This window comes from Wyeomyia smithii, chromosome 1, assembly GCF_029784165.1.
Source record: "Wyeomyia smithii strain HCP4-BCI-WySm-NY-G18 chromosome 1, ASM2978416v1, whole genome shotgun sequence".
Taxonomy (NCBI): Eukaryota; Metazoa; Arthropoda; class Insecta; order Diptera; family Culicidae; genus Wyeomyia; species Wyeomyia smithii.
The window spans coordinates 200,137,980-200,165,313 of NC_073694.1; the positions used below are offsets into that span (position 1 = coordinate 200,137,980).

At 35.7% G+C, this 27,334-nt stretch overlaps 1 protein-coding gene across 18 annotated transcripts in view; it reads right to left on the bottom strand.

Moving 5' to 3' along the window:
- The window catches only part of LOC129718965 (peripheral plasma membrane protein CASK), a 692,936-nt gene that overhangs the window by 439,333 nt on the left and 226,269 nt on the right, over positions 1-27,334 (bottom strand). The window contains exon 11 of one of the 18 annotated variants that reach the window (XM_055670250.1): positions 599-669. The exons of the other annotated variants lie outside the window; for them this stretch is intronic. Within the exon in view, the coding sequence (XP_055526225.1) occupies positions 599-669 (71 nt within the window). The remainder of the gene's footprint in view (positions 1-598; positions 670-27,334) is intronic. 18 annotated transcript variants of the gene reach the window in all.

Genomic DNA, 27,334 nt, shown 5'->3' on the forward strand with positions numbered 1-27,334 from the left:
CCCGCTGTAAACCATATTTTCGTGTGCATTCACGACACTTTATCGCTCATTACGAAAACAAAATCCCAAACGAAATGCGGGCCAGCGACCCACGCGTTCACTGCAAACCATGCCGCAAATGAACTCACCGTAATCCTTACCGGTCGGATGGCCCGGAACTGTTGTATTGCCACGGATGTATGCTGCTGTACACTGCTGGTGCAGATCGGACAGCACAGCAGTTTTGCTCTTGACGGAGGATTATATCACACGCCTTAACGAAGTTTGGGATTGTGTACAAATGTGCCATCTAGAGTGGTCACCATTTTTACACGTTCATCGAAACACCGACAATCATGCAAAACAAACACTTGCAATATCATCGACCAGCCTAGTAGTAAATTTAATGAGACTTTGAAGACGCAAGCACACTCTGCACCCGCAACTGGACGCTAATTGAATCATGTGGGTTGTCCAGCAGCTGGCAGCATTGTGGTAATCTTCCACGCGCCACAAAACCCGGAACCAAAATGATAAATCCTTATGGACGACACATCACCGGTAACAAGTTGCAGCGTCAAAAGGATGACTTCCCCGTTCGACCCCCCAACGCAATTACCTGCTCATGAAGGTGTTCTACGTTCTGCTCTATCTTCCAACTGATGGACAAGGCCGGTGCCGTGGACTTACCTGAAAAAAATAGAGAAACATAAACTTAGTTTAAGATGTGTCCGCTTCAAATCCCTTCAATGAATTAATCAGCAAAATGAGTTTCCGCCAGGAGGCAACAAAAACTAAAAAAAAATACTACGAATCAATTCACCGGCAAACAAAACTCTCATGCACTCGAAACGGAGTGCAATCTTTTCGCCAGTTTGCATCGGAAATCATTTCGTTCCTGATGAAATATCTGCTGAAAGCTTATTTTTCGTGTTTCTCTGTGTGGTGCACTTAGTCCTTGCGGGCTGGAGAGAAACAGAAGGAGACGGAACGGGAATGTAAATCTCCGCTTCTACCGTGTGCATTCAGCAGCACAGTCAACATATCGCAAGCTATTGGCCGCCGTTCGTCGTGCAGCATACTTCCCAGCCCATCGTCGGACCGATGCATATCGGTTTGTGCTTCGAAGAACACAGAAGATGATGCACATAGCACTCCGCAAGCACAGCGCAACCTGTGTTTTTCCGGAGCGGTTATCTGCCGAAGGTGTACAGCAGTGGAACGATCTCCTTTGAAGGGAGAAAGCTTTACTGATAGAGAGCTACGCTTGACTGAATTTTATTCCACAAATCACTGAAACTTAAAAGCAAATATATCTTAAATGTCATCAATGTCAACAAAAACTGGTTTTAAAGGCTAGAAAAAGTCAAAACACAGCAATGGACATAAATGTGCATTATGCGATCCGTAAAAGTAGTCGATCCTCGTGTTATTGTACTTTGTTTCAACGCTGAAATAGAACAAACCAGGTGTTGAACACCTAAAACTCGGATTTAGGTCACTGCATGCATATAAAATTGCATATAAAATTGAAGTAAAGTTAAACCTTGTGAGTGAAGCAAACAAAATGACGGGTCTCGGACAAGAGATAAATTTTATTATCCAGAGCAGAAAAAAAAACAAAGAAACCCTGAAAGGATCGTTGAGAGAAGTCTCCCCTTTTCTGATCGCAGAGATGGTGAAAGCGGTCGCAGGAAACTGCTAGCAGTCTGGCATTCTCTAGTAAAAAATCAGTAGAATTGCTCTAAGTGGTAAACACCCAAAGTAAGAGCCACTTTATGGAAGAATATCCAAAAAAAAAACTTTAACTCCAACAACTCCGATTAATCTAACGTAAGGGCATATGCGTAAAAAAGTTTTTTTTTATCAAATATGGCCCTATGTCAGCCACTGAAATACTCCCAAAAAGGAACTAACTCTCTTTATACAAATCAATGAGAAGGTTTTCCATATGCGATTCGAACAAGTTCTTCCGTATCGCAGAAACGATTTCTTCCACGATTCCGATTCGGTCTTAACAGAAAAGAAATACGTCAACTGATAAACGAGGAAGGTCCAATAGTGTTAGCTCTACAAGAAACCTTTTCACCATCCTTCAGGGCTTGAAAATCCCGATTGTTAGACTTTTACGTATATCCATTCAGGGGTTAATAATAACCCTTGCGGAGGTGCAAGGTGTTTCTATTTTAAGAGCAATTCTCGCTAAAACCGTCCCATTGGTGACATGAGGTCTTTAAAAAAGAATATTTCGAAAAATGAGAAAACCCCTTTGGTGAGTTCATATTGATGGACCCCTCGAGCACAAATCGGTTAAACGGTTTTTACAAAACTTAATTTTTGAGCAATTCTTGATCTTTTTATTGATTTATTTCTCTTAAATTTGTCTTCTAACCCTCTGCAACCAACACATCATTTCAAAGAGGAATGATAGAGCTTTCATTTCAAGTAGGAAAAAATTGGCCGTTATCTTGGACTTTGCCGCCATCTTGGATTTTATCAGAAAAACGTGTTTTTGAGCAAGTTCGCAACCACCGATTCCAAATTTGACATCACCATTGGAAAGCTGAAAAAAAATACTTTTAAATACATTTAAAAAATTAGGTGAGCAATGAGTTTACCTTGCCATTCTGGTCACTTTTCGAAATTGAGCTCCGAACAGTTCAACGCATGACGCGCAGCCAATATCAAATCAACGCATTATGCTGAGCCTGCGGTGTGCGTATGATGTGGACAGTCAGTATTCCTTGTTCACAGGTAGTACGTGCACACACGCACCGCAGTTTTTGAAAAGCCTTTAATCAATTGGCTGAATTTCGTTAGGCAACAATTTTCGTCGATTAGAATTAGCTAGGGATCAAAAAAGTGATGATTCTACTCTCACTTTACTTACGCTGGCATACGCGTAAAGCCAATCTTCTCCAAATTACTCGGAATATACTTGATTCCTACCATACATTGGTATACATTACCTAAGTTTGTAGAAAGTAGTTTTAAATGAAAGAAAACAACAGTATATAACAGTAGCAAAAACAACATCTAACATTAATTTGTTTAATTGCTAAACACGCGAAAACTGTTCTCCGTACAGGGAACCAAACTTTGTTCAAGCAAAAAAATCGTCGAAAAGCTTGCTCACAAATTACGTTACACATAGATACGATTCTTCGCTTTAAGTAATTTGTAAACAGACCCAAAGTCACACAGGCATTGGCAATTAAACAACTGAATGAGGGGCCATCCACATTCCACGTGGACAACTTTGGGAAGGGGGTCTGCGTAATGTCCACGATCCATCCTTTTTTTTTTTGAATTTATAGTTGTCCACTGAGGAGGAGGGGACAAAATCCTCAAAAATCTGTCCACGTGAAATATGATGGCCCCTAATATACACTATACACACTACAGGCTCAGCATATTGCGTTTATTTGGTATTGGCTGCGCGTCATGCGTTTGAGGCTCGATTTCGAAAAGTGACCAGAATGGCAAGGTGAACTCATTGCTCACCTAGTTTTTTGAATGTATCTGAAAGCATTTTTTCTCAGCATGGTGGTGTCAAACTTAAAATCGGTGGTTGCGAACTTGCTCAAACACACGTTTTTCTGATGAAATCCAAGATGGCGACGAGATCCAAGATGGCGGCCAATATTTTTCTATTTCAAATGAAACCTCTATCATTCCTCTTTGAAAGGATGTGTTGGTTACAAAGTCAAGAGAAATAAGTCAAAAAAAAAGATCACGAATTGCTCAAAAATCAATTTTTGGAAAAACAGTTCAACCGATTTGTGCCCGAGAGGTCTGTTAGTATGAACTAACCATAGTGGTTTTTTTCATTTTTTCACTTTTTTCAATCATTTAGACGCAAAAATATCCTTTTTTAAAAACCTCATGTCACCAGTGGGACGGTTTCAGCGAAAATTGCTCTTAATCAAAGATAATGTGCGAAGCAATGATTGTAATTGAGCTCAGAATCGCCGGGAAGTGCTTCCTAAGGCGAAAAAAGGCCAAAGTAGGAAATGATCCCAAATTGAGCTCAGAATCGCCTAAAGTGCTTCTTAGGGCGAAAAAGAGGCAAAACAAAAAATGATCCCAAATTGAGCTCAGAATCGCCAAAAACGCCTTTTAAAGGCCAGAAAAGGCCAAAATAGAAAATGCTCTCGAATTGAGCTCAGAATCGCCGAAAAGTGCTTCTAAAGGCCAGAAAAAGTCAAAATAGAAAATGATCTCAAATTGAGCTCAAAACCGCCAAAAAGTTTTAAAGGCCAGAAAAGGCCAAAATAGGAAATGATAAAATTAAGCTCAGAATCACCGAAAAGTGCTTCTGAGGGCCAGAAAAGACCAAAATAGAAAATGATCTTAAATTGAGCTCAGAACCGCCGATAAGTGCTTCCTAAGGCCAGAAAAGGCCAAAATAGAAAATGATAAAATTGAGCTCAGAATAGCCAAAAACTGCTTCTGAAGGCCAGAAAAGGCCAAAATAGAAAATGATCTCAAATTGAGCTCAGAATCGCCTCAGAATCGCCAAAAAGTGTTTCCTAAGGCCAGAAAAAGCCAAAATAATAAATGATTCAAAATTGAGCTCAGAATCGCCAAAAAGTGCTTCTAAAGGCAAGAAAAGGCCACAATAAAAATGATCCCAAATTAAACTCAGAATCACCGAAAAGTGCTTCTAAGAGCCAGAAAAGACCAAAAAAGAAAATGATCTTAAATTGAGCTCAGAATAGCCGAAAAATGCTTCCCAAGGGCAGAAAAATCCAGTATAAATATGATTCCAAATCGAGCGCAGAATGGCCAAATAGTTCTTCTAAGGGCAAGAAAAGGCCAAAATAGAAAATGATCCCAAATTGAGCTCAGAATCGCCAAAAAGTGCTTCTAAGGGCAAAAAAGGCCAAAATAGAAAATGATCTCAAATTGAGCTCAGAATTGCCGAAAAGTGCTTTTAAGGCCAAAATAGAAAATGATCTTAAATTGAGCTCAGAATCGCCAAAGAGTGCTTCTGAGGGCCAGAAAAGGCCAAAATAGAAAATGATCTCAAATTGAGCTCAGAATTGCCGAAAAGTGCTTCTAAGGGCCAGATAAGGCCAAAATAGAAAATGATCTCAAATTGAGCTCAGAATCACCAAAAAGTGCTTCTAAAGGCAAGAAAAAGCCAAAATAGAAAATGATCTCAAATAGAACTCAGAATCGAAAAAAAGTGCTTTTAAAGAACAAAATAGAAAATGATAAAATTGAGCTCAGAATCGCCGAAAAGTGCTTCCTAAGGCCAGGAAAGGCCAAAATAGAAAATGATCTCAAATTGATCTCTAAATCGCCAAAAAGTGCTTTCAAAGGCCAGAAAAGGCCAAAATAGAAAATGATAAAATTGAGCTCAGAATCGCCAAAAAGTGCTTCTGAAGGCCAGAAAAAGTCAAAATAGAAAATGATCTCAAATTGAGCTCAGAATCGCCGAAAAGTGCTTCCTAAGGTCAGAAAAGGCCAAAATAGAAAATTATTCCAAATTGAGCTCAGAATCGCCGAAAAGTGCTTCCTAAGGCCAGAAAACGACAAAATATAAAATGATCTCATATTGAGCTCAGAATCGTCGAAACTTGCTTCCTCAGGCCAGCAAAAGCCAAAATAGAAAATGATCCCAAATCTAGCTCAGAACCGTCGAAAAATGCTTCGTATGGCCAGAAAAGGAGATATCCATACGTACTTTACACCTGTTCAATGATGGATCCCCGAAGTACATGTCCCAGCTAAGCTGCTTCTCTTTCTACAATCAAAATCTCGTTTTCATCAGTAGAACTAGTACCATGGTTCAAATGGAAAGTTGATTCACTACCGATATGGCAAACGCACCCTTAATCCAGAAAGTCGAATCGTTTTATATAATAAGTCTGGGAAACTGTTCAACAGAATGATTACCTACCAGAAGATTTAGAGACCTTTTAGGAGATCGAAATCTTCTGGATCCGCGCCAATTCGGCTTCCGACGTGGAAAGTCTACCACAGATCACATGACGCTTATGGAGGATATAATCCAAAGGACATCGAAAAAAGAATGGAACAGCTGCATTTGAAGATGTTAGCAAAGTTTATGATATGCGCGAATGAGTAATATTACTGTGAATTTTGGAAATGACACTTCCCATAGGCCAACCTAGAAGCGACGAACCCAGCAAACAATTTCTTTGGCGCACTTCTGCATACATGAGGGGTACTAAAATTCACAGAAATGATTATTAAGCTATATTTGTAAGGCAACTATTCTAAGCTTTATTTTTTTCACTTTTGTCGACCAGTGTTATCAGCTGGATGTTTGGTGACTTATTCGTGATTATTTTCATAATCTAGGTACTGATTCATCCATACAATATGTTGATTTCGACGAACTCTGTTTTTCGCTGCCAGGATTGCATTTGCATTCAATCATAGTTCACATGATTCTAAAAGATGTTCGGAAACACATTCGTAAGAAGTTCTATGTTAGGGCCAACAAAGGATTCCTTCTTTCTATTGTCTCATTGCTGAATCGTTATTAGGTATCGTTGAGCCAAGTATTATGCTCCGGTCGATTACGTTTGGCAAAGGAAGCTTCGTGGAAAAAGTATTGCTCAGACATTTTCCAATTCTTCTGAAGTGCCCTAAGGAAGCAATCTTGGACCATTGCTGTTTGTACTTTTTATCCACGAAATCGACACAATGGTTCCATCTAGCTGCCGAATGTTTAATGCGGTTCAGCTAAAATTTATTCTTATTCGCTACCGCTCCTTTGGACGTAAACTAAGGGATTGCCTATATGTTTCAGTTATGTGGGCAATCCAGCAACAGAGGCCGTCGCTTCCGACGGCGGGTCAGCAGCCGGTTTGGTTCCTTGATTCCATTATGCGACAGACTCGCATTGATTGTTATTCCGGTCGTTAAAAATTCAATGACAAGTAACACCCGATGACTTTGAATAATTCACGACTAATCTTACGAGATTTTTGGAATAGTTAAAATAAACGATTTTGACGTTTAGAAATCACATAGTATAACATAGGGATTTAGTAATTTTCAATTAGTTTTCTCAATTTTAAGCTGCAGCAAATCTGCATTAAGTGTATTCTAGAATATGAATCTCACATGATATGTTATTGGGTTATCAATAAAAAATCCGATAAGGGATGGTTAAATCGGCCAATTTTTCAATCACTCAATAGAACCTGTAGTGAAGTCACGCAAAATTACATTCTTCATCTAGACGCAGACTTCCTAACTAAACCCTATGTTTTACGTCATTCTACCAAGCCAATTTCTCTAAACTGCGAACCATATCCCGTTGCCTCACTTGTTTATAAAATATGATACCTCTTCTCAAACATGTTAAGACGACCGTAAACCTTGTACAACGCTTCAGTCAGTAAAACTCATAAAGTACAACAAACCATTTCCTACCAGGAAGCTCTTCGTTGCTAGTACAAGTATGTCCCCACCCCCGTCCTCTGTCCCAGTGCCTTCCCGTCCGGCCCTGCTGCTAAAATTCATTCAAACCAGCCAGCACCGAGTCGACATCCTACTTATTTTACATTCAGCAACATTTTTTTAACGAGTAGAAAACCGATACGAAGGGAAATCCTACCCACACTGCTTGCCTTCTTGCCTCTTCCAGTAGCATCAAGCCAATAACATTTGCTCCTCTTCCACCCCCCTCCCTTTCCCCATTTTCAAAGATGGAACGCTACAGTATACACATTGATTTACTTCTGATATCGTTCTGATGAAGAAATTGATTCCCCGAGTCAGAATGGAGTTTAGACATTGACGACGACAAAAGCGAAACGATCGGTACCCAATACAATCTGCATTTTGCAATGTTTAATCTCGATAAAGGGTTCCCCGTTTCTCACCACTCTTCTTTCATTCCTCTTTTGCTCAATACATTCGCGGAAGCTGAATTCAATCTTCACCCAGCCAGCGTTAAGAACTCGGGCGAGTTGCCTTTCTTTTCGCTTTCGTTTTTTTTATATTTGTTTGATTTTTTTTCTTTATATTGAATCGCGACCAACAAACGACAGCCGAAAGCGGGAAAACTCACGGAAGTGCATTCCGATTCCGGTTTAAGCGGATAGCTTGGTCGGGGTTATCCTGTGAAGTTTTCTCCGGTGCTTCATTGTGAGCAATGAAGAGCCATTCAGCAGATGACGTTTACTCGATGAAAGAAGTAAGTTTGCTTCCTTTTCAAAGACGGTTTGTTCGCCGGAAATGTATCCGGACGCTGGGAAGGGGAGGTGAGATGACACTTAAGATAATTAAACTTTCGAGGAAGGAACCATGGAGTTTGCTGTTGAGTAGCACGCAATGGTAGAGTGAAGAACGTGAGCGGATTCATCAGAGAGAGAAAATTTGTATGTAATAAGATATGAGATCAAAATTCAAAATAATTAAAGCTCCACTTAACTTTTATTGGTAATGTGTTGAATTCAGAGTAAAATAACAACAAGCTAGGTTTTTGTTATATTCAAAACAATTATTCTCAAATCAGTGAAACTACGAAACATTTTCGAATCAGATTGTCAAGATTTTTGTCCAAATCGAGGTCAAGATAAGCCGAACGGATGCTTTTTCACGGTACAAATCGGACACGGGCCAAAGCGAAGTGCCTCTCAGTAGTGGTTGCCCATTTCGGCCAGTCTTTTAATAAACCCATCGTTCTGGTTAGCTTGCTTCATTATGCATGATATCCACACTGCCAGCAAGTTGCAATTGGTAAAATTTCCCTAGTTATAAATTTATAGTCTTCAAGTACTGCTGGGTATGAAAACGTTCTAGAATTCAGGCAGCATCATCGTAGGTATATAAACAGACAAGCCAAAAGTTTTATCTCATTTATAAGTTACGCAAATAATTGAAAATTTTCCCCAAATCTAATTGCAAAAACAAACAGCAAATTTTGTACGATAATGTAATCTCGATCTACGTGTGCATCATCCAGATTTCATCCGTAGAAATGGAAAATTCTCCTCGTCCCAGCCGCAGCTTTACAAGTCCGTATTTGCTGATCCATTTTAACAGCTAAAGTCCTGGTCCTCCTCTCCTTCTCCCGGCTCGCACGGATACATGGAAGTGGTTTCAAAAGTCGACCCGACCTAGCATCGAACGTCCCTGACACAAATTCGCAGCCTGCCGCAGCACTTCTGCTGATCATCATTGGCAGCGACCCCGCCCTGTGCAGCTGCTGCTGCTGTCGGGGTCAGATTCCTGTGGGATTTTGAACTGGCATCATCTTCCGGATAGGATTGTACTTCCGCAGTTTTATCACGTGTGCATGCAGTACATTCTTCCGTCTGAAAGAACGAATTGCCACCACTCGCGCCTGTTTGCATCATCACCCGGTCGGATGTGTGGCATTGCTGCCAGGTTTACTATTTCTCGCTATCTCTTTCACTCGCACTCCTGTTTCGGTGTACGAGAGCGCCCCATTCGTTCGTGCACTGCAGCGCTTCTCTAGCAGTATCGGAATGCAGGTATGTCGGTCTGCCCGAGGCACCATCGGGACACACGCTGCAAACCAATGGATTCGTTCGGAGGATGGCTGGACGCTCGGAACATGAGAATGCTATTTTCGTACGGTTACCGCGTGCGGTGTCGGAAACCGATGTCGAATTCGTACCGCTTCTTGTTTCCATCTTTGTTATTTCATCTATGACTTTTTATGTTAAGAATTTTTATTTTTGACATTTTAGCTTTTTAATTTTAAGCTTGAATTTTTGAGTTTTCAAAGTTTTGACTATCAACATAAAATTTTGAGCATTTTGAATTCTCACATTTTTTGTTTTCGAATTTTGAATCCTGACTTCCCATTTAGGACTCTTGACTGTTGATTATTGACTCTTGACTCTTGACTCTTGACTCTTGACTCTTGACTCTTGACTCTTGACTCTTGACTCTTGACTCTTGACTCTTGACTCTTAACTTTTAACTCTTGACACTTGACTTACCTGAGGAGCTGGCAACACTGTCTCAAAATTGAATGGATTTTGAATTTTTTTTTTTTTTTCAAAAAGGCGACTCAGTAGCCTAAAAGTCTTCTGATAGACCAAAGTGGACACTCTTAAGAAAAAAAATTGGACGACAAAAACCATTTTCTTGTTTTTGAAAAACTTTTAACGTAAAAGACTGGTAGACACGAAAAAAGTTTTGTTTGAACTTTTTTCCTAAGAGTGCCCACTAAGGTTTTCGAAACAGCTTTCAGCAACTAAATTGCTAAAAAACTTATTTTGAAAAAAAAATCTGAGATGATCGATTCTTTGAATCACGTTTTGTTTTCGGAATATTTTTTTTTTTAGTGTAGGGTCTCAAATTCATTTTTTTTATTATTCTCAAATAGAAATTCAAACAATTCCGATAAAATCATCATTTGACAACTTTTCTCTATCCAGATAAAACAATTTATATAAAAGCTTCAGCTTTTTCCAAATGTTGGTCCTCATAAAAATTTCAACTTTCAACTCTCTACTTCGAGCTGTCGACTTTCAACATTAAACTTTCGACTTTAAACCTTCAACTCACAACTTACAATTTTTAATTTTCAGCTTTCGACTTTGAACTTTCAACTTTCAATTTCCATCTTTCAACTTTTTACTTTTTATTTTTTTTCTTTTTACTACTTTATAATTTATACTTTACACTTTACACTTTATACTTCATACATTATACTTGATACTTGATACTTGATACTTGATACTTGATACTTGATACTTGATACTTGATACTTGATACTTGATACTTGATACTTGATACTTGATACTTGATACTTGATACTTGATACTTGATACTTGATACTTGATACTTGATACTTGATACTTGATACTTGATACTAGATACTTGATAATTGATACTTTGTACTCTATACTCTATACTTTATACTTTATACTTTATACTTTATACTTTATACTTTATACTTTATACTTTATACTTTATACTTTATACTTTATACTTTATACTTTATACTTTATACTTTATACTTTATACTTTATACTTTATACTTTATACTTTATACTTTATACTTTATACTTTATACTTTATACTTTATACTTTATACTTTATACTTTATACTTTATACTTTATACTTTATACTTTATACTTTATACTTTATACTTTATACTTTATACTTTATACTTTATACTTTATACTTTATACTTTATACTTTATACTTTATACTTTATACTTTATACTTTATACTTTATACTTTATACTTTATACTTTATACTTTATACTTTATACTTTATACTTTATACTTTATACTTTATACTTTATACTTTATACTTTATACTTTATACTTTATACTTTATACTTTATACTTTATACTTTATACTTTATACTTTATACTTGATACTTTATACTTTATACTTTATACTTTATACTTTATACCTTATACTTTATATTTTATACTTTATACTTTATACTTTATACTTTAAACTTTATACCTCATACTTTATACTTTATACTTTATACTTTATACTTTATACTTTATACTTTATACTTTATACTTTATACTTTATACTTTATACTTTATACTTTATACTTTATACTTTATACTTTATACTTTATACTTTATACTTTATACTTTATACTTTATACTTTATACTTTATACTTTATACTTTATACTTTATACTTTATACTTTATACTTTATACTTTATACTTTATACTTTATACTTTATACTTTATACTTTATACTTTATACTTTATACTTTATACTTTATACTTTATACTTTATACTTTATACTTTATACTTTATACTTTATACTTTATACTTTATACTTTATACTTTATACTTTATACTTTATACTTTATACTTTATACTTAATACTTTATACTTTATACTTTATACTTAATACTTTATACTTTATACTTTATACTTTATACTTTATACTTTATACTTTATACTTTATACTTTATACTTTATACTTTATACTTTATACTTTATACTTTATACTTTATACTTTATACTTTATACTTTATACTTTATACTTTATACTTTATACTTTATACTTTATACTTTATACTTTATACTTTATACTTTATACTTTATACTTTATACTTTATACTTTATACTTTATACTTTATACTTTATACTTTATACTTTATACTTTATACTTTATACTTTATACTTTATACTTTATACTTTATACTTTATACTTTATACTTTATACTTGATACTTTATACTTTATACTTTATACTTTATACCTTATACTTTATATTTTATACTTTATACTTTATACTTTATACTTTATACTTTATACTTTATACTTTATACTTTATACTTTATACTTTATACTTTATACTTTATACTTTATACTTTATACTTTATACTTTATACTTTATACTTTATACTTTATACTTTATACTTTATACTTTATACTTTTTACTTTTTACTTTTTACTTTTTACTTTTTACTTTTTACTTTTTACTTTTTACTTTTTACTTTTTACTTTTTACTTTTTACTTTTTACTTTTTACTTTTTACTTTTTACTTTTTACTTTTTACTTTTTACTTTTTACTTTTTACTTTTTACTTTTTACTTTTTACTTTTTACTTTTTACTTTTTACTTTTTACTTTTTACTTTTTACTTTTTACTTTTCACTTTTTACTTCTCACTTTTTACTTTTTACTTTTTACTTTTTACTTTTTACTTTATACTTTATACTTTATACTTTATACTTTATACTTTATACTTTATACTTTATACTTTATACTTTATACTTCATACTTTATACCTTATACTTTATACTTTATACTTTATACTTTATACTTTATACTTTATACTTTATACTTTATACTTTATACTTTATACTTTATACTTTATACTTTATACTTTATACTTTATACTTTATACTTTATACTTTATACTTTATACTTTATACTTTATACTTTATACTTTATACTTTATACTTTATACTTTATACTTTATACTTTATACTTTATACTTTATACTTTATACTTCATACTTTATACTTTATACTTTTTACGTTTTTTCTTTTTCCTTTTTCCTATTCCTTTTTCCTTTTTCCTTTTAACTTTTAACTTTTGACTTTTGACTCTTATATTTTAACTTTAAAATTTTAACTTTTACCATTTAACTTTTAACTTTTTACCTCTTTTCTTTTTACCTTTTACTTTTAACTTTTTACTCTTAACTTTTAACTTTTAACTTTCAACTTTTAACTTTTAACTTTTTACCCCTTCCACCTTTTACTTTTTACTTTTTACTTTTTACTTTTTACTTTTTACTTTTTACTTTTTACTTTTTACTTTTTACTTTTTACTTTTTACTTTTTACTTTTTACTTTTTACTTTTTACTTTTTACTTTTTACTTTTTACTTTTTACTTTTTACTTTTTACTTTTTACTTTTTACTTTTTACTTTTTACTTTTTACTTTTTACTTTTTACTTTTTACTTTTTACTTTTTACTTTTTACTTTTTACTTTTTACTTTTTACTTTTTACTTTTTACTTTTTACTTTTTACTTTTTACTTTTTACTTTTTACTTTTTACTTTTTACTTTTTACTTTTTACTTTTTACTTTTTACTTTTACTTTTTACTTTTTACTTTTTACTTTTTACTTTTTACTTTTTACTTTTTACTTTTTACTTTTTACTTTTTACTTTTTACTTTTTACTTTTTACTTTTTACTTTTTACTTTTTACTTTTTACTTTTTACTTTTTACTTTTCACTTTTTACTTCTCACATTTTACTTTTTACTTTTTACTTTTTACTTTTTACTTTTTACTTTTTGCTTTTTACTTTTTGCTTTTTGCTTTTTACTTTTTACTTTTTACTTTTTACTTTTTACTTTTTACTTTTTACTTTTTTCTTTTTACTTTTTACTTTTTACTTTTTAATTTTTACTTTTTACTTTTTACTTTATATTTTACTTTTTTTTTCTTTTTTCTTTTTACTTTTTACTTTTTACTTTTTACTTTTTACTTTTTACTTTTTACTTTTTACTTTTTACTTTTTACTTTTTACTTTTTACTTTTTACTTTTTACTTTTTACTTTTTACTTTTTACTTTTTACTTTTTACTTTTTACTTTTTACTTTTTACTTTTTACTTTTTACTTTTTACTTTTTACTTTTTACTTTTTACTTTTTAATTTTTACTTTTTACTTTTTACTTTTTACTTTTTACTTTTTACTTTTTACTTTTTACTTTTCACTTTTTACTTTTTACTTTTTACTTTTTACTTTTTACTTTTTACTTTTTACTTTTTACTTTTTACTTTTTACTTTTTACTTTTTACCTTTTACTTTTTACTTTTTACTTTTTACTTTTTACTTTTTACTTTTTACTTTTTACTTTTTACTTTTTACTTTTTACTTTTAACTTTTAACTTTTTACTTTTTACTTTTTACTTTTTACTTTTTACTTTTTACTTTTTACTTTTTACTTTTTACTTTTTACTTTTTACTTTTTACTTTTTACTCTTTACTTTTTACTTTTTACTTTTTACTTTTTTCTTTTCACTTTTTACTTTTCACATTTTACATTTAATTTTGTACTTTTAATTTTTTACTTATACCTTTTTGCCATAAACTTTTTAATTCTGACTCTTGACTTTTGACTTTTTATTTTTTCCTTTTTACTTTTGACTTTCTATGTTTTATTTTTTACTTTGTACTTATTTTTTACTTCTGCTTTGCTTTTAGTTTTGCTTTTTGACTTTTTTTTGGCTTTGACATTTGACCTGTCACTTGTGAGTTATTACTTGTGACTTGTCACTTGTGACTTGTGTCCTGTGACTTGTGACCTGTGACCTGTAACCTGTGAACTCTGACCTGTGACCTGCGACCTGTCACCTGTGACCTGTGACCTGTAACCTGTGTCCTGTGACGTGTAACCTGTGACGTGTAACCTGTGACCTGTGACTTGTGACTTTTGACTTGTGACTTGTGACTTGTTACTTTTGACTTGTGACTTGTGACTTTTGACTTGTGACTTGTAACCTTTGACTTGTGACTTGTGAATGGTGATTTTTGACTTGTAACTTGAGATTTGAGACTTGAGACTTGAGACTTGAGACGTGTGACTTTTAACTTTTAACCTCTGATTTTCGACTGTTGTCTTTTTAAATTTGATTTTTGATTTTTAACTTATAACCTTTGACTTTTAATTTTTGATAGGCTGGCATCACGGCTAACTAATAATACGTGCCCCGAAAGCTATCCGTTTAAGTTATTAATTTATAGGTGAATTAAGTGGCCAAACTTGTTAAAAAGTGTCAAGTTGTGATCTGTGATGCTTTGTCTAAGTGAGAAAAGTGAAGGTTTTGTGAAAAACACAGTGTTCCTTGCGTGAAAGTAATAATTTTTCCTCGAATTGCAATTGAAAATTGTAAGGCCAGCTAAGTTGCGTGAGTGTGAGTGCCTACTTTGTGCGTCGCGCTAACTAGCGGTTCGTTATTAACATGCGAAAATGGAATGCATGGCAGTGTGAGCGAAGAGAACGATAATATCTGGAGAGAGAGTGAAGAGAGTAGTGTTGCGCTGTGCTTGTCGGCGTTTGTTTCGCTGGCATAGGCATAACCAAAATAAAACAGATGAGTATAAGTTTTTGTATCAAACATTTTAAGAATGCATAGGCTCTGTGTGTAGTGGTTTTCAGCGGGTTTTGGACTTTGTCAGAAGTGTAAATGTGTCATCTGTTGGGTGCACAAAGTGTGGTAGCTTTTCGGTTGCGGGTAGAGTTTTTTTTTTATATTTACAAACCAGATTGTGCGATGCACTCTCACAGGTCAAAATTGACAGTTTTACAATATAGTTTCAAAATTTATCATTCGAGCATGACAATGCGGCATGCGATTGATGCATCGTCTACAATTGTGAGTCCTGGCAGGGCGGTGACATTTCATTCAGTTCTATGTTCTTGTTTTATGATTTTCCTAGCTTTTGGACAAATGTTGATATACATAAGTAACTTTTATTTAATTATGTTGAAATCGTTTTGGGCGTGAAAATAGTTTACGACAACTGAACTTTGATTGCAATTATTTTGGCATTTTAATAATAAATTTGGAACTCTGTTTCGTTTAATATGCTTTTTTGCATTTTTTTAAGTTTTTGGGCAATGAATGCATGGAACTTTGTCAGTTTTTATACTCAGTAGGTGTCTTTGGTGCGAAAGGTCGTGTCGCGTATGCGTCGGTAGGAGAAAATGGAGCGGTCGTGCATAATGCCCCGGTGAAACGCATCATCGGCCCGGGTGAGTTTTGTTTATCTAAGGGTTTCCGGAGTGTAGTGGGCACGCTATAGTTTGCTTCTGGGAGGTCAGCTCAGTTTCGCGCACGTTATTTTGACAGCGCTTAGTGTAACTATCTTAATACAGCGGTTTCGGAGTTCAATGATCATTACATCGTATAATGCTCGGGTGTGCCTTGTGGGTTTTTTTACTCGCTCTATCGGTTTTTTGAGCAGTAGTAGTTTGCATTCGGCGTGCGGTGCGTTTTACGAAATTCATTCGTTTCGAGGTAAATTTTAATAGTTCACAGGATGAAACGCGAAGTTTGGTGTGATACAGACTGTTAACGATTGGTTGCTGATAATAACGATTGGTAGAAACTTCGATTCTCCTATATGCCGATACAGCGATCGTGATGCGGTTCTATTCATATCGTCTTCTGATGGCCGGTTGCGCAGAGACCGAGAAACATCCATATCGGGCGCGAATTTGTGTAGAAAAGATCGCACCATCAACCTCGATGGATCCAGATCAATTCCTTTCCACTAACACTAATTCCTTCCTTTGATACTTGTGGATGATGCAGAGGATTCCTCGGTCTCTAGTAGCAACAAGTATTAAACTAACACTCCCGATATCCCTTCCTCTATTGATCTGCATTGACGGTTCTTTGTGCAATTTCAGCTGATTCTGGTCAATCGCGGGCAACACACGGGCGATCAAATATGCTATGCTATGCTATGCTATGCTAACCTTTGACTTTTAATTTTTGTCTTTTGACTTTTGTATTTTGACCTTTGACTTTTTCCTTCTACTTTTTGAATTTTGACGTAACAATACAATTTTTGGAATTTTCTACCTATTTGATACGTAATGTTTGACTGCTGATTTTCGATTGTTGGGTTCTGATTTTGACTAAACTTCAAAATTTTGTTTTGCTTTTGAAATTAAAAATGTTTTTTTATTCAATTGCCGTATTTACGATTTTAAATTTTGGTTTCACAAGTTTCAATTGACATTTTCCTATATTCGATTTTCAATTTTCCATGTTCGTTATTCAATTGACAAATTTAAATTTTCAATTTATAAATCTCAAGTCTTCGGTTCCCTATTTCAATTTGGAGATTATCAATTTCCGAAGTTTGATTTTCAAAATACTATTATAGATTTCTGATTTTACCTTATCGATTTTTTTCTTACTATTTGATTTTATATTGTTTTCCTTTTTCTGATTCCGCTTATTTACATCTTTTTTTAAATTTTCCTTTTTTTGTGTTTCTGTTTTTTTTTTTCATATTTTAAGTTTTAAGTTTTTTTTCGCATTCTATATTTCTGCCTTATATTCTTACCTTATTACTGTATATTTTACTCTGTTCCTTTTATTTCCCTGTTCATTTTTACTGTGACCCAATGGAAAAGTGTGCGCCACACAGACAATGAACTCTGTTAGCCGCTGTGTGAATACTTCTTCGCCATTCTTGTCATTCTTCGTACTTCCTCCAGTCTCAATCCAACATTTCTACTATCAGGCATGCCAGCAATGTGACATTCCGTGACATACCGGGGAAGTGGGCGGGGAGGCCGACCGGTACTACCATGCAAAGAGAAATCAAATGTTTACGTTCCAATTTCTGCCAGCCGCACATCTGTTGCGGCTGCTGAAGTTTACCCAAGACCATGCGGAATCTATGCAGTCATGAAACGGATGTCATTCTCTGCCAGGTAGCCGTCAGCCGTCCGTCCGTCAGCAGTCCGAAGTCTAACACAACCGCTCACGATGACGGTGACGGTGATCGACGTTGAATGTTAATCCTGCAGGGTATTTTGATGATGACAGTCGTGGGTGAAGTCTCAATTCATTGAAACGTGAGTAAAAATATTACCAATGCCTACAGTATCGTTTCACTTTAACGGCTTGTCATGTTTTCAAGTGATATTCTAGTATCCTTACACGACTGATTAAGGTCAACATTTGATCCTGGCATCACGAGTGACATATTCTTAACTTGATTGTTTGATAAAATGACAAAGCCAGCATGGTTGAATGCATAATGCTGTGAAGAAAAAACCAATATTTAGCTTGGGGGCTTATGTGAGAACGACGTAAACATTCCGATTCCATTTGTTCTCTACAGCCGGCAACAGCAACAACAACTATGAGCAATTATAAATTTATCTAAATTACAATCATCCGCGACACACACTGACACGCCCAAATACATAAACAAAGACAAACGTACACCGCGCACCGCGCAAAAACAACTAGTAAATCAGCAATTGAAGCCTAAAACAAACCAATCACCAGTGGGGCGTGATGGTTTTGTCTGCTCTTCCGCCGGATGTCAATTATTCGCGCGCTTTTGGCTTTTCGTTGCGAATGTTTACTTATTCAGTCACAAACACTAATTATGATAATTCGATTGTCAGCCAGCATTGTTTTACGTTGCTGTTTTTTTTTCTATCACGGAATGAATTTCCAATTAGTAAAATGAGAGAGTGCTCATCTTTCAATTATGACAAAAGTGATCGAATTACTTTGATTTTAAAAATAGAACCCAATTGTTTTGTTTCCAATCAATTCTGCTTAAATAGCGTATCGAGTCTCGTAATTCGCAATATTTCCACCGCATTCAGCTAGGTTTGCAGCAGAAAAAAGTGAAGAGTGAACAATTTACCACATCAAAAAAAGACCGCACCGAAACAAAAAAGAGACTGCAACATAGTGATATGTTACAAAAATAAAACAAGACCATGCCTGCCTGCGGAATCACCGCACAAAATACTGTACTTATTTCAACTACATTAAACCACACTTGTTATCAATCCGGTGCATTCAACCAGTGTAAATCTGCTCCGAAATTGTAGCACCATAATTTACGAGTCCTCCCACCACTTTTTCACGAAACATATTGCATTGGAAATCATTTTGATTTAAAATTTTGATCGTCATGCACTGGGTGTTACCCGGTAGTATCGTGTAATTATCTCGCTTCCTCATAGTTAATAATATGTTCCAATTCACACGCCAAGAATGGTAACGTGAGCACAATAATATCACCACATGAAACAGCACATCGGATAAGGACCCTGGTATTATCGTTCAGATAGTGAAAACGCGTTGCAGTAAAAAAACTGAATATGGTATAAAATATATTGATGCTACACAAGCTGCCCCGTAAACTAATTCCTAACAATTAATTAATTACCCTAACGTTACATTACAGAATAGTTTTTCAGTTTCGTGCATTTGATCGCACTCACTGTGCAGCGAAGCGAAATTCGTTTAGCAATAGCACCGAGTATTTGATTATAGTTCGGATTTGAGGTTTGCCTCGCCGTCGACAATGTATATACACATAGATTCAATGATTTTGATTGAGCTTTCGACGCAAACAGGGGCGTTGACTACGTTCGGAACCAGTAAATTTTCGCCATAATTGGAAATAAACTGCTTTTCGTAACAAAGGCTGCTGAATTAATTTATTAATTGCAACGTTGATACGCTTCTACGGAAAGAGGTCCACAAGTATCAGTTGATTGACAACTTATTCAGGAGAGTCCCGTAAAATAAGCAAAACATAGTGGGCCGGTCTCAGCGGGAATTGCTCAAACGTGAGTCAAAATTTAGTATTGGATCTATTCCTGTACAACATATTAACTTAAAATCTTTCTGATTTACCTCCACGATACACAAAGTCACTGTTCTACGATAACACAAGCATTTCCGTAGAAGGAAAAAGCCACACGATTGCAGAAAATGTTTAATATTCTCTCTTCATATTTGTAAAAATGGGAAATACCCTCATACTTTTAAATCTCAATTGATATTTTTTCCTCATAAGCCTCGAGCCTTCTTTACTCAAACCAAATAAAAATCACGTTATCAATTTTTAATGGGATTATTTTAAATTGGTCTGACAACGTTAATAGACATTAAGAGTATACAAGCACAGTGCATTAAATATACGAGAGATTTATATCCCTCACCAATAGAAATTCTAAACTTTGTTTAAAGAATAAATTTTTATTTTTCAAAAAAAAAATTATGCTGTATTATTTAACAAAGAAGAAAACGCTTCAAAGGATTCAGAATAAAATTCTGAAAATGATTTCAAAGCATGCTCCTTGGTTTGGTACAATCGAATTACATAGATTGTGTGTTGAAACATTAGAAGCTATGTCAATTAAAATTATCACCAATTTTCGACAAAAATCATTGCAATCCTCAGCTACTACCATAAGCTCTATTTGTAGCTAATAAGTTAACAAACAAGTTAGTCGTAAGTTTATTTCCCTTTTTTGACAAGTGAGCTTAAATCACTACTAATGATAAGTCCTAATTGTAAAGCAAACAATTTTTAACAAAGAAAATTACAAATTTCTAACAGTGTTGAAAAGTCACCATTTGTAGTTGGCCACACAAATTTATTATTTACTAATGATTATTATAAATATTCAAGCTACTGAAAAACCCACAAAATAACGTGTTTACTTTCTCATCATTGTCGGTTGTCAACTGCAGATAGACGACGTGACCTGATTCTAACATTTCTGCAACAAGGAAATCTATTGCAGTTGCCAAATACTCCAGCACCAACGCGCAAAATTTCCATTATGCAGCAGGAATGGAAACCCGGCACGAATAAACGGAACTACAACTTTCCCTCGACATTTGTTAATTTAGTAGATAAGGAGAGACATTTTAAATAAATTTAATAAATAATTAATTCAGATATTTTGTCTAGCCGGCGTTGATAATAAGGATAATAATGTGCAGACGGTAAGCCTTTAGAAGCACTTGCAATCGATTCTGAGCTCATTTTGGGTTCATTTTCTATTTTGGCCTTTCTGGCCGTTAAAAGCACTTTTCGACGATTTTGAACTCAACTTGGGATCATTTTCTGTTTTGCCTTTTCTGGCCTTCAGAAACCCTTTCGGTTATTCTGAGCTCAATTCGGGATCATTTTCCATTTTGGCTTTTTCTGGCCTTTCTTGCAGTCGCTTTTCAGCGACTCTGAGCTCATCAGGGATCATTTTCCATTTTGGCCTTTTCTGGCCTTTGGAAGCACTTTTAAGCGATTCTGAGATCAATTTGGAATCATTTTCTATTTTGGCCTTTCCTGGCTTTTACAAGCACTTTTCGGCGACTCTGAGCTCAATTTGGGATCATTTTCTATTTTGACCTTTTCTGGCCTTTAGAGGCACTTTTGAGCGGTTCTGAGATCAATTTGGAATGATTTTCTATTTTGGCCTTTCCTGGCTTTTACAAGCACTTTGCGGCGATTCTGAGCTCAATTTGGGATCATTTTCTATTTTGACCTTTTTTTGCCTTTAGAAGCACTTTTCAGTGATTCTGAGCTCAAATTGGGATCATTTTTATATTTTGGGCTTTTCTGGCTTTTAGAAGCACCTTTCGGCAATTTTGAGCTCAAATTGGGATCATTTTCTATTTTGACCTTTTCTGGCCTTTAGAAGGGCTTTTTGGCGATTTTGAGATCATTTTCCATTTTGGCTTTATCTGGCCTCAGAAAGCACTTTTCGGCAACTCTGAGCTCAATCTGAGATCGTTATCTATTTTGGCCTTTTTAGGCCTTTAGAAGCACTTTTCGGCAATTCTGAGCTCAATTTGGGATCATTTTCTATTTTGGCCTTTTCTGGCCTTAAGAGCACTATTCGGCGATTTTAAACTCAATTCAGTATCATTTTGTATTTTGCCCTTTGCAGGCCTTTAGAAGCACTTTTCGGCGATTATGAGTTATTTTGGGATAATTTTCTATTTTGGCCTTTTCTGGCCTTTAGAAGCACTATTCGGCGATTCTGAGCTCAATTTGGGATCATTTTCTATTTTGGCGTTTCCTGGCCATTAGAAGCACTTTTCAGCGACTCTGAGCTCAATCAGGGATCATTTTCAATTTTGGCCTTTTCTGGCCTTTAGAGGCACTTTTGAGCGATTCTGAGATCAATTTGGAATGATTTTCTATTTTGGCCTTTCCTGGCTTTTACAAGCACTTTTCGGCGACTCTGAGCTCAATTTGGGATCATTTTCTATTTTGACCTTTTTTTGCCTTTAGAAGCACTTTTCAGTGATTCTGAGCTCAAATTGGGATCATTTTTATATTTTGGGCTTTTCTGGCTTTTAGAAGCACCTTTCGGCAATTCTGAGCTCAAATTGGGATCGTTATCTATTTTGGCCTTTTTAGGCCTTTAGAAGCACTTTTCGGCAATTCTGAGCTCAATTTGAGATCATTTTCTATTTTGGCCTTTTCTGGCCTTTAGAAGCTCTTTTCGACGATTCTGAGCTCAATTTGGGATCATTTTCTATTTTGGTCTTTTCTGGCATTTAGAAGCACTTGTCGACGATTCTGAGCTCAATTTGGGATCATTTTCTATTTGGTCTTTTCTGGCATTTAGAAGCACTTTTCGGCGGTTCTGAGCTCAATTTGGGATAATTTTCTATTTTGGCCTTTTCTGGCCTCAGGAAGCACTTTTTGGCGATTCTGAGCTCAATTTGGGATCATTTTTAATTTTGGCCTTTTCTGGCCTTAGGAAGCACTTTTTTTATGACAAGCTGTTCGAAGTACTTCACTCGAAAGTGCCACGCCGTCGCCACGCTATTTGTGTAACCAGTAGAAAACCCTGGTGGAATGCCGAGCTCAGGAATTTGCGCAATAAACTACGCAAGGCGCGGAAACGTTTCTTTCTTAATAAATCCAATGAGCATCGTGAATCTCTCCGACTTGCAGAAACAGCCTATAGGGAACTAGTAACGATATGCTACACAGGTTACCTAAATAAACTGCAGTCGAGCCTGAAGCATAATCCTACTGCATTTTGGAAATTTGTTAAAGAGCAAAGGGCTAGTAATTCCGTGCCGGACGATATGATTTACGGAGCAGCTACTGCCAGCACACTCGAAGATTCCGCTAACCTTTTTTCGTGCTTTTTTGAAAGCGTGTTTAACACAGTGCCGCCCCAACCCCACCCTGGTTGTTTTCAGCACGTACTTTCTCACGACATCAGTCTACCGTTTTTCAACTTTTCTCGTGATGCTGTGTTCATAGCGCTTACTAAACTTGACGAATCGAAAAGTGCTGGAACAGATGGATTAGCTCCTATTGTATTAAAAAAGTGCGCCGAGTCGCTGGTTGGTTCGGTAACGTTGTTGTTTAATCGATCACTGAATGAAAGAACTTTTCCGACCTCATAGAAAACGACCAAAATGATACCTGTTCACAAATCAGGGAGTACACGAAAAGTGGAAAATTATCGCGAAATATCAATTCTTTGTTGTTTAGGAAAGCTCCTGGAATCTATGGTTCATGAGGTCATGCTCTATGCAGCGAAATCGATAATATCGAATCATCAACACGGATTTGTCCCGCATCGCTCTACAACAACTAACTTGCTATGCTACACCAACGTACTGTTCCGTGAAATTGAATATCGTAATCAAGTGGACTCGGTACATATCGACTTCTCAAAAGCATTCGATACCGTTCCGCACACCTTCGCAATTGAGAAACTGAGGCATATGGGCTTCCCCAATTGAATATTCGACTGGTTAATGTCGTACTTGACCGGAAGGAGTGCATTCGTCCAAGTGAACTCTGCACGCTCCAGAAAATTCAGCATCCCGTCTGGAGTTCCATAGGGAAGCGTATTGGGACCACTGATTTTTGTCCTCTTCATCAACGATTTGTGCCAACAAATTTCTCCTGGTAAGCTGCTGTTCGCCGACGACCTAAAATCTTCCTAGTTATTAAGTCCATGTTGGATTGCATATGTTTACAAATGGATATCGATATTCTTTCACGGTGGTGCAAGCAGAACGGGATGCTCGTGAACATCAACAAATGCAAAGTGATCAGTTTCAGTCGCTGTCATAATTCGATCAATCATCTTTACAATATCGACACTACTCCACTGGACCGTGTGCAGTCTATTCGCGACTTGGGTGTCATTATCGACTCTAAGCTCCGTTTCAACCAACACATCTCCGCCATTAGCGCCAAAGCTTTCTCGATCCTCGGATTCATTCGCCGCAATGCTTCACAATTCACTGATGTGTACGCGCTCAAGGCACTGTACTGTGCTTTAGTTCGCAGTGTTCTAGAATACGCTGCTCCAGTATGGGCCCCGTACCATACCTCTCAGGTTATTCGGATTGAGCGAATTCAAAAATGTTTTTTACGTTTTGCTCTTCGTCGTCTACCGTGGAATGATCCTGTACATCTGCCAGACTACCCGCAACGTGTCGCTTAATTAATCTGGAATGACTCTCAACGTATTCGACGTCCTAACAAATAATATTGACTGCTCTGAGCTTCTCCTGCAAATTCAAATAAATGTTCCCCAGCGCCAGTTGCGATACAGAACAATGATTTCCATACCCGGCCACAGGACATGCTATGGCTATAACAATCCGCTCGGTTCCTGCCTAAGAGTATTCAACGACGTTTGTAATTTTTTTGATTTTAACATGACCAAATATAGTTTTAAAAATAGAATTAAAAATGTAGCGTAAGAAAACCAGTCTGTACGATATTATCGAAGATGAAGGAAATATACAAATACAAATATAATATAATATTTTCTATTTTGGCCTTTTGTGGCCTTTAGAAGCACTTTTTGACGATTTTGAGCTCAATCTGGGATCATTTTCTATTTTGGCCTTTTCTGGCCTTTAGAAGCACTTTTCGACGATTCTGAGCTGAATTTTGGCCCCTACTGGCCTTTTCGGAGATTTTAAGCTCAATTTGGGATCATTTTCTATTATGGCCTTTTCTGGCCTGAATAGGACCTTTTTGGCGATTCTGAGCTCAATTCCAGATCATTTTCTCCTTTGGCCTTTTCTGGTCTTAAAAAGCGCTTTTCGGCCGTCTGCTGAGTGTTTAATTCGATCTTCATATTTCAGCCCTTAAAGAGGAACACAGTCTTACAGAATAGCCATGTGATCAAGAACAAAACTGCTATCTATGCAATGACAAAACCCGTGTTATTGTTTTAAATATCTGGAGGACTGACGCCACAAACAAGCGGTGCCGCGTAGGTGGTGGAATGAAAGAATGTGAAAAAGGGGGTCGGTCGCTATTTGTAGGTAAGGAGACAAACGTTGTGCGCGAAGTATATTAATTTTTCGTCAACTAAATAACCGTCATGTCGTTAAGATGGCACCGAATACAAATGGCAAAGCAGCCAAGTTCAGACTTCTGTACCTTTTTTTTTGCCAAGAGAGCTAGCAAAGCACAGTGGGTCTGAAGTTCTGGGATACGCTCAAACCGCAGGTTCCAAGTTAGCTGGTAGGGAAACCAAATCAGATTGCAATTCTCGATCAAGGGTGTACTGATGAACTATAGAGTGCTTTGAAGCAGTGCGGGTCTTTGAAATCGGAAAGTTATAACTTAGCGTTCAGTGATACGAAGCACGAGTCAATTCCTTCGGCGCCAGTGGGTAAACAGATTCATAAAACTTTGTAGACAATGACAGCCTTTGAATTGTGACTTCCACAAACAACTTCAAGTCATCTACATACACTAGCTTGCAAACATCGCCTAGCAGCAGTGTCACATTATTGCAAATAACAAAGGCCCCATATTGCTTCCTTGGGGGACTGTTGACTTCTAGTGCATTGCAATGGAATATTTGAACCAAATTTTACGCATTGAATTCTTTCACGTATATACGAGCTCAGCCATTCAACGTTCTGGTGGAAGACACCTAGACTGCGAGATTATTCACGAGAGTATTGCATGGTCCAAATGATCAAAAGCTGCTTCGAGATCGGTGTAAATCGCTTCTACTTAAGCTTCCTGTACCATTTGAGTAATATACGACGAGGTTTTAGGACATGAAACATCAGCGACTGCTTCCAAATTACAGGAAACTTTCCTTATTTAGATTTTGATCATATTTTGATTATCAAGCTTGTTTGAATTAGTATTATGCAAAACAAATTGAACCATCAATTCAATGCAATAACACAACTCGGGAAAACCCTTTGATATTTAAGTTAAAAAAATGCTGCTAGAAATAACAAGAAAATGGTAATTCGAAATAATCAGAAAATCAACAACAATTATTCATTCGTTTTTTATCATAAGACCAATATCGGTCTCCTTAAATGTTGGGTAAGAAAAAGCTCACTTGAGGTGATCACGAGGGCCTTCCTAGAATGTGCGTAAAAACCTCACCATCTTTTAGTCAAAAACATACTTTACAAAACTAGAACACAACAATACATAAAATTATCACAACAAATTATTGGCAAGTAATTTACGGTGATACATTACAGAAGATTTGTCGAAGTTAAACATTTCACTAAAATCGTTGAATTGTCGAATCATAGATGTGATGGGGGAGTTTGCGGCGTACTGTGTCGACTGGAAATCCACTTGCAACATAGCTTTGGATCGTAACGTTCTGGGTAGCGCATAGATCGGATTCTATTCTGCTCCTGAGCATCGAATTCTGCAGTTATCAACTTGCAAACAGATACAGCTTGTGATGCTCGGTAGCGTGTTTATACCCAAAAGGCGGCATAGCGTTTTAAAACAAATTCTCGAGCGATTTTAAAAATAACTCCAGTTGACGATTTGCTTTGTCGGTAGTAGCAGAGATATGAGGTTCAAATGACAATTTTTCAGCCAGTATTACACCCAAGTCTTTCACTTGTTCAACTCTTCTGAGTTTTGTACCAGAAATCTCGTAAGCATAGGATAACACATTCCGTGTGTGATGATAGCTTATAATGAAGCATTTCTCAATGCTCAACAACAAGCAGTTTCGAGAACACCAGTCACTGAACAAATTTGATAGGTTTTGCAACGTCCTACAGTCCTCGATGCACCTGACGACTAGGAAATCTTTTAAATCGTCAGAGAAAACCATTTTCCCTGATTAGAGTAACATTGCAGCATCATTAATAAAAATGAAAAATAACAATGGCCCAAGATTACTACCTTGCGGTACTCTTGAACAATTTGAAAAAGAGGCAGATTGACAGTTTCCAATTCGTACAAACAATTCTCTATGAACCAGATACGATTCTTTCCATTTACAAAAGCGCGCAGTGCAGCCAATTTTTAGCTAATTTGGAAAAGAGAATGGAATAATTGACCGAATCAAAGGCAGCTTTTAAATCGGTACACACT